The sequence below is a fragment of the Pinus tabuliformis genome, chromosome 5_1, assembly GCF_031772625.1.
Source record: "Pinus tabuliformis cultivar Carrire ecotype Pingquan chromosome 5_1, CPIR1, whole genome shotgun sequence".
In the NCBI taxonomy this organism is placed as follows: Eukaryota; Viridiplantae; Streptophyta; class Pinopsida; order Pinales; family Pinaceae; genus Pinus; species Pinus tabuliformis.
Genome location: NC_142305.1, coordinates 273,138,496 through 273,147,849, shown reverse-complemented (window position 1 = coordinate 273,147,849; position 9,354 = coordinate 273,138,496). Strand labels below are relative to the sequence as shown.

The following is a 9,354-nucleotide window of genomic DNA, read 5'->3' as shown; positions in this document are numbered from 1 at the left end:
GAAAATCAAACTATTCATGTGGCTAGTTCATCATAAAGAGATTTTGACCTGGGAAAATCTTAGAAAAAGAGGTTTAGCAGGACCTTCTAAATGCCAATTATGTGGTCTACAGGAGGAGACCATGGATTACCTTCTCAACCATTGTGAGTTCACCTCCTCCATATGGAATTGGGTAGCCTCTATATTCAACCAAACAGACAGAAAGGAAAATGACATTACTGTAACTTTGAAGAATTGGAGGAAAGACTTCTCGGATAATGAGATAGTCAATGCAGCCTAGACTCTAATCCTAGGTTTTTTGATATGGGATGTGTGGAAAGAATGCAACAACATGATCTTCAAAAATAAATCAGGCTCAACTCAAGGAATCGTGGCTCAGATTCTAAAACAGCTCAAAGAAACAGTAAATTTCTTTCTGAAGCAGCCTCTTGGGAAAACCCCTGGTCCAAGAGACATTCACATCCTTGAATAGTTAGGACTTCAATCTTATGGTCCTCTAGGCACCAAGAAGAAAGCAAAGCATAGATCAGATAACAAAGCCTTCTGGAAATGCCCCCTCATGGCTTCCTGAAACTCAACATAGATGGAGCCTCAAAAGGGAACCCAGGGGATGTTGGTTACGGAGGAGCCATAAGAGATGCAGAGGGAAATATCAAGGTCATTTTTCACAGTCATTTTGGGAGGGCTACCAACAACATGGCAAAACTCATGGCCATTGAGCAAGGTTTAGAAATCCTAATAGACGACAATTTACACAATACAATCATAGAGGCAGACACGAAACTAATGATTAATTCGGTCAAAAGAATAAGCACTGGCTCAGCACCAAACAAAGTTTCTAGGCACTGGCGACTTTCGCAGGTGTTTCACTGAGTTCAATCTCACCTTAGAAAACTGAGAACTCTGAGCTTTGTTCACATGTGCAGAGATGCCAACAAAGTGGTGGACAGGCTAGCCAGGGAAGGAGTGATCTACACAAGAGAAAAAAGTGCCTCTTATGGGAGTTTATTCAGATAGGATAGCTATGCGAGGACTGCAACACTCTGGCACGCGAAGAAAAGGAGCATTACCAACACTCCAATGGAAATAGCCAACAGAAATCTAAGATGCCAGAAGTTAAGGGCTCAACTAACAGGAAACCTAAGTTTAGGATCTTGCAAAGGAATGGAAAGCAGAGGAATGGAAGGTATAGGAGTAAGTGCGCAAAACCAGAAAGTGGCTCTAAAGCTTCACTGCAGAAAAGGGTGGTTTTACAACAGTTACCAGAGTTATTGGACACCCGATGGTACTAGAAGTAGTTTTACCGGAAAGCCTTCGATGTACAAATGGAGATACGTGTGGCTCTAGGAAGGAAGAGAATATCGCCTTCATCATGCGGGATTCTCTCACTCTTCTCTTCAGCTAGATATCCTTTACAACCATCAGATCTAGTGGCAGAACATCTAGGGTTGAAGTTGATCGGTCTTGTTGGTGGTGGGACAATGACGATTTTACTACAGATTCCTGGGTTATTGGGTGTCTGCATTACCATAAGCAGATTTTCAAGAAAGCCTCTGATGCCATTGAACATGTAACACATGGCTCCAGACAAAGTGTGAATACCACCTTCAATGGGTGGGTAATTCAAGTGCATTTAGTCTGCCTGATATCCCTCACTGCCGTCGGATTTGGTGGCAGCAAATCTAGGGTTGAGGTTGGTCGGGCTTGTTGGTGGTGGGACCGAGACGGTTTTGCTACAGTTTCCCGGGTTATTGGGCATCCACATAACCACGAGCGGATTTTTGGAAAAGCCTCTGATGCCATTGACCATGTAACACGCGGCTCTAGGCAAAAAGTGAATACCACCTTCATCGAGTGGGTAATCCCAGTGCGTTTAAGCCGCCTGATATCCCTCACAGCCGTTGATTTTTGCAGATGCCGATCGACGGCTCAGATTTGCGGTGCTTGTTTTCCACCAACAGGGCGACTCTTTATCCTTATTTCCATTGATCCATTCTTTAGCTTTGTCGATTGTAAGGTGTGGTGGGCTCGTGCGTGTGAATGTGGCTTAGTTCCCTAACTTAGGGCTGATCCAGGTGGATGTTGGTGGCCACCCACCTATCCCATTTGGACCCCAACAACTGTCTCTTTCAGTGTTTTCAGTTTCCTCAATTGTAGCACAATTTACTATTTTTAGCAGTTTTTCGGGTCCTAAACTTTTGGAGCCATTTTGAGGCCCTAAATGACATTTTTTGGGAAATCTACTGCCAATGATTTTTCTATCAAAAAATCATCTTTTCCGTCATAGTCTTGTAAAGATCTCTCCGAGGACTACGACAGAAAAGATGATTTTTTGACAGAAAAATCGTTGGCTGGTAGATTTCCCAAAAAACGTCGTTTAGGGCCTCAAAACGACTCCAGAAGTTTAGGACCCGAAAAACTGCTAAAAATAGTAAACAGTGCTACAATTGAGGAAACTAAAAAGACTGAAAGAGACAGTTGTGGGGGTCCAAATGGGATAGGTGGGTGGCCACCAACATCCACTTGGATCAAGCGCATATGTCAAATCTATTACATCACGTATATTATGTATCCTCTTTGTTGCTTCATTTGCATAGAAGGTCTGTTTCTTGCTTGAGAAAAAAAAGGATATTTACCCAATCCACATATATTAAAATATAAATGGATCTGATAAATTGATGGATCAAAAACACTTGGATGAAATACCAATCCAATCCCTAAATCATGGCTTCTATCACTCTCTCCTTATCCATTATCCATGACTTCTCTAAGATCAAACGCTTCAGTGTTTTCAAACCTTCTCAGTGACATGAAGGTAACATTTTTGTTTTCAAACCTGATCGATGAAAGAAAGGTAACGATCTAGGAAAACATGTTTTTCCCATTTTATATTTTTAAAATGGTTCAAAGTAGAAATATGTAATTAATGTTTATTTTAATTTTATAATTTTTTTTTTTTTTTTATTTTATATATAAGAAAAAAAATTATTTTAAAAATATAAATAAAATTAAGAAAAAAGAAGAAGAATATTTTAAATTAAAAAATGCATAAAGTTAAAAAACAAATTAAAATAAAAGTAGGAATTTTGAGTTAGACATTTTCATATAAATTTTATGTAAAAAGTGAATGAACATGTGTATCCTCATTAATAGAATTATGGCACTGTAATGTAATTATGGGATGCTATTAAGAAGTAAATTGAATTTAGTTCAAATAATCATTAGAGATATAAAAAACATATCTAACATATTGACAAACAAAAAATCAAAGATATATTGTGATGAACCTTGGAAGTCATAAGCCAGTATTGCTAAAGACAAGATTAAATTCATGAAAAAGAAACATGTGTTGATTCTATAATATAACATGATTATTTCTTTTATTAACTATGGTTGGAAAAGCAATGTTAGAGTAAGCATACCCTAGGAAGTTGGACAGTTATGAGTAGTTACCTACTCATATCCCTTCTAGAAACAAAACCTCCAAGGAAATGGCCAAAAGGGTATGAGGAACTTGAGGCATGGAGGAGGGAGGAGTGCAAAGGCGAAGATGAATCGATAGCTAGTTCACTAGTAGAGTTTATCTAGGTGGTGTGGCTCAAGCTGTGGACCTGTTTGCTAAGTTTGGTTGTGACTAGATAACTTAATAGAAATTGGAAAGATTGTCCGTAATACTGCCTAGGGATAGCAAGCTTGGGGAGAGATGGAGTGAATGACTGACCTCATGGTTTAGAGGAACATTTCTTAGTATAGAAAGTGCATATTGACAAAAAGAATAGATAAGTAATTTAAAACAAACTGGTAGAATTTGCAAATGTGAAAGTGAATAGAAAGTTAGAGTTGGACTATTCTTTTTCCCTATCTTTTGTATCTAGATTCTCTGTGTGAATATATAAATATACTGTGAGGGTGAAATCCCCTGTAATTTTTCTTACACTCTGAGAAATATTGTGAATAATATGAATTATTATATGCATTCTGAGTTCTTTCAATTATCAAGAACTGATAAAAACGTGTGAGTAGCTGATAACTAGTCCAAATGACTGATTGAATAACAAGTGCAGATAGTACAACAATATCAACTTTCAAGTATATATATATATATATATATATATATATAAAGGCATCATGTTTCACACAGTCGAACACCAATAAAGAAAAAGAACACATAGTTCCAAAAGCAAGGAAATAAATTGTTATTTCTATAGTAAAAATAACCTTGTTGTTAAGCATTACAATAGATAAATACATTGTATGAACACGGGAGAAATACCTTGCTACACCATACTGAAATTGTAGAAACCAACATATAAAGGAAAAACCCAATTTCTAAATCTGTAAAGGAGTCCATTCCTTGCTAGTCTAAAGCATTTTAATGTATTAATCTTCCAACGAAACATATCTAAAGAACATAAATATATCACTGTTAACTGGAGATGAATTCCTGTAACCACGTCGATATACCGACAGAGCTTAAACCGCTTCTTGGGATGAAAAATAAATATGCATATATATATATCTATGTATATATATATATATATATATATATATATATATATATATATATATATATATATATATATATATATATATATATATATATATATATATATAGATATCTATATATATATATATATATATATATATATATATATATATATATATATATATATATATATATATATATATATATATATTCAGTAACAATCAAATGGAAATAACAGGAGTCTGAAAACCTCAACAAGTCCTTAAATGATAAATAGATTTAGACAGTTCATAATAAAATTAACCTAGTTAATAATTTAAAGGCAGTCATCGAGTTGGGTTGATTAACTCCTCAAAATCTAGGAAAAAAAATTCACAATAAGTTCAAGTTAAGGGCACAAATCATATCAGGTGACCAAACTGAGTAATCTATAACCAAAACCCCTCTTATATTTTACTTCAGCCAGTAAATTTCCTAAGCAGAGAGGTTGTGGCCCTAAGTCTCTCTCAAAATAAAAACCAAACTCAGAAGGAAACCAATGAATCGAAACCTGGAACTTGTTGCTAGTATAGCCCAACTCCTGGGAGGGCTATTGAAACTCCACATCACTGTCGTTGAACCAGGAAAGATGGGCCTACATTAAAAAAAAAAATCATATTAAAACAACGAGCCACTACAATACAAAACCAATTATGGAAAACAAAATGATTATGTAAACAATACTATGCAATTACCTGCAAACGGTGACCCGTGAGCTTGGCAGCTTGTGTGGACTTGGTCGCAAGAATAGAATCCATGAAGAGCGCGGAAAGGAAAAAGAAAAGTTGCACCATGATGCGACCATAGCTAAAGAGACGCCTAAAGGCCCGAATAATCACTATCGAAGCCAAGAAATGGATGGAATAAAATAGTGAAATTGGTGTCAAAGGCATAAAATGAAACGAGAAAGCAGGCAAGAGTATAATATACCTATAGGGAGGTCTAAGGGTCGAAACCTTGTATATGGTAGAGAAAAGCGCATTTGACACGAGAGGCAATAACTTGGAAACATGCTCAAATGATTGAGGACACACCCAAATGGGCCTTTCCCTTCACCCAAGGTGGCATGTAGCTCCAAACGTCGAGTAGGTTGCCAGGTAGGTTGGGTTTCCCTAGAATATTGAATGCATTCAGCAAGTGGATCGCATCGAATTCCCAAACTTTAATTACAAACAGTCAAATTCCATAAGGGTGCAATGTATAATTTTGAGTTTCACTACGTTTTTAATTTAATTCATCAACAGTTCTTAGGTATTGACATTATTTTTACCATAGATTTTTTTTAATTAATGCGCCATTAGTTTAGTAGAGTATGGGGATACATGACAGGTGGTATCAGAGAAAAGGTTCCACACTAAGGACCTACTTGGATGTTACAAAACCTACCTTGTGTGTGTGTTCACAGAGAAAGAGAGGGTGAAGAAGATAAATTATCATGAGGAGGAGCAGTGGACTCGCCTCTAGACCCTCTGTGAGCCCCAGTATAGAACAAGACACAATATTGGTAGAAGGAAATAATTTGAGTTATGGATTCAACTGGAAAGTGAATCACATAACATAGTCACTGCAATGATGGAAACAATCCAACAGATTCAAGCATCAATGGTGACTCTCTGAACAGAAAATGAACGACTTGTACAAGAATAGGAATAGATTATCAAAAACCTAACAGATAAGAAAAATCATCAAAATTCAAAACTAAGTTCTGATAATGGTTATAAGGGTGAGTCTGACCGAAGGAAAGAGGACTTTGTGCCGAAAGGGAGCCAAACTTAGGAGTTCGGAGTTGGTCTGAAAACACAAGATAGCAAGACTGAGGTGACCTCTGACAGTGATGAGCGTAAAAAGAAAAAGAAGAGACGAAAGGTTGAATTACAAGGAGAATTTAAAAAGATTCAACCCCCAAGCTATGATGGTGAGACTGAGGAGGCTGCTGAATCTTGTTTAATAAATTTAATAAATTACTTTCAAATTTATGATTATGACAAAAATTTAAAGGCCCAGTTAGCTGTTTATCAATTACGGGGAAAGGCTACCCTATAGTGGGAGGAAATAAAGGTTGTACATGCTGTTAATGAGAAATCAATTACCTGGGATGCATTTTAGAAATATTTTTAGAACAAATACCTGACATAATGGTTTTATGACGATATAGGTAAAGAGTTTCACGAACTGCAACTGGGACAATTAACCATGGATCAGTATGTAGCCAAATTTATAGCTTTTTTGCGATGTGTACCATATTTAAGAGAAGAAAAGGCTAAGGTGCAACGATTTTTTAGTATTGTTTCAACACACATGAAGGAATGACTGCAATTTGAGTACCCGAAAACTATGGATGATGCTATGTGAAAGGCTAGAATCTATTACCAGCAGATGCAAAAAAAGGACAATAATAAAAACTAGACAAGAAAGAACGGATAGAGGATCACAAAAAATAATAGAGGTAATCGAGCCAGTAACCCCCAAAATATCTTCAAGGGGAAGAAAGGGAAGCACTCAGAAAGGAATCAACAACGAACTCGATTTGCAAATAAAAATAGGTCAGTGAATCCACCTAGTACAGATGAAGGAGAGAAAGGACAAAGACCACCTCTACAGTGTTGGGGTTGTGGAGAACCACATTATATTAAAAATTTTCTGCATCGTGGGAGGCAGGAACCAATAACGAACATGTGGGAGGCATCAATAATGGGTGATGTATCAAGGGAAATACCTAAGATAAATCCAGTGTTGGAAGACTCGCAAGAAAATTATCTACCCAGGATGATTGAAATGGAAGGTATATGTTTAAACATTCTATTTCGATTTTGATCAATCCTGGGGCCAATATAAGTTACATAAGTCATAGAGTAGTAGATCTATGCTAGTTACAAACTAATAAATTTAAAAATCCCTGGTTTTTTCAACTTGGCACAGTAGCCAAGCGGTGGGTGGGAGTTAAGGTGGAGGATTGTTCCATTGAGATAGGAAATCAAATCATTAAGGTGAATTTAAATATTTTACCTTTAGGTTCATATGATATATTAATAGGAATGGAGTGGCTAGAAGCTCATTGGTCTTTAGTAAATTGCAAGGAAAAGAATGTCAAGTTTTTGGATGATGAAGGTGTTACAAGAGAACTACGGGGTATTAAGAGGCTAGTACAATTAAGACCCATCATTGCTTCCCAGCTAGGGACGTGTTTGAGAAAAGGCTATCATATCTATGCAGTGCAAGTGGGTTACGCTAAAATTGATAAGATAGACCCTGAGTTGAAGAATATTACGATAATTCAAGAGTTTGTAGACGTATTTCCCGAGGAAATATTGGGGCTACCACCAAATATATATATTGATTTACCTATATAATTAATACACGGGGGAGCCCCAGTTTCAAAGGCTCCCTATAGGATCAGTGTCCCTAAATTTATAGAATTTAAAATAGAGCTCCAAGATCTATTGGATAAAAATTACATACGCCCCAGTGTGTCACCCTGGGGAGCACCGGTGCTGGTTTGTTAGGAAAAATGATGGAACTTTGAGACTGTGCATTGATTATCGTCAATTAAATAAATTAACCATAAAGAATAAATATCCATTACCAAGGATTTATGACTTATTTGATAAATTCAAGGGTGCCAAGATATTTTCAAAAATTTATCTGAGATCAGGTTATCATCAAATTTGGATAAAAGATGAAGATATAGGTAAGACTGCATTCAATACCCGATATGGGCATTATGAATTTGTAGTCCTACCCTTTGGACTCACTAATGCTCCTGCGACATTCATGAGTCTGATGAATGGAATATTTCACCCATACTTGGATAAATTTGTATTAATATTTATTGATGATATATTGATTTATTCAAAAAATCTAGAAGAACATCACCAACATCTGTGGATTGTATTACAAGTCCTAAGGGAACACCAATTGTATGCAAAATTAAGTAAATGTGATTTTTTCAAAGAAGAGATACAATACCTAGGACACATTATCACTCAAGAGGGCATAGCGGTGGACCCAGAGAAAATTAAATCCATCATGGAATGGCCCACCCCCAAAAATATAACAGACATACGATCCTTTCTAGGAATGGCTAGATATTATCACCGATTTATAAAAGGATTTTCAAAAGTGGCTTACCCCTAGACCTCATTGCATAATGCCAAAAAATATTTGACCAGTTAAAACACCTATTGACCACTACACTAGTTCTCCAGATAACTGACCTTAGCAAGGAATTTCTGGTGTGTACCAATGCTTTTCAAATTGGAGTCAGGGGTGTTCTTATGAAAGAAGGTTGTGTAGTGGCATATGAGTCATGAAAATTAAAAGACCATGAACAACATTATTCATCTTATGATCTAGAGCTCATCGCAATAGTTCACGCACTGAAAATGTGGCGACACTATTTATTGGGAAAAACGTTTGTGCTCATGACAGATCATAACAATCTTACAAACTTTTTCCATCAACCAAACTTAAATGCTCGACAGGAATGTGGACCACATTCCTAAGAGAATTTGATTTTGAAATTAAACACTTGAAAGGTAAAGAAAATCAAGTTGCTCACACTTTAAGTCGAAGATTAAATTACATTTATGAAATTTCTTCCAACAGAATTAAATTTGATTTTCTGAACAAATTAAAGGGGCTGCTTTGAAGGACCCTGAATATCAATTTTTATGGAAGCAAGCCAAACATAACAACAGCCTCGAAAAAGAGTTAGGATATGATGTCAACAGTGAGAACATGTTGTTGTATAAAAATCGCATCTATATACCAAATCAACAAACTATGAAAATATTTATTTTTGATGAATATCACAAAAAACCATATACTGC

At 36.2% G+C, this 9,354-nt stretch overlaps 1 protein-coding gene across 1 annotated transcript; it reads left to right on the top strand.

Moving 5' to 3' along the window:
• The first annotated feature begins 549 nt into the window (after positions 1 to 549).
• Positions 550 to 2,059, top strand: LOC149164431 (uncharacterized). The gene is made up of 2 exons (XM_089429476.1): positions 550 to 861; positions 1,538 to 2,059. The coding sequence occupies exons 1-2, from the start codon at positions 550 to 552 to the stop codon at positions 2,057 to 2,059; spliced, it is 834 nt and encodes a 277-aa protein (XP_089285602.1).
• The last annotated feature ends 7,295 nt before the right edge of the window (positions 2,060 to 9,354 follow it).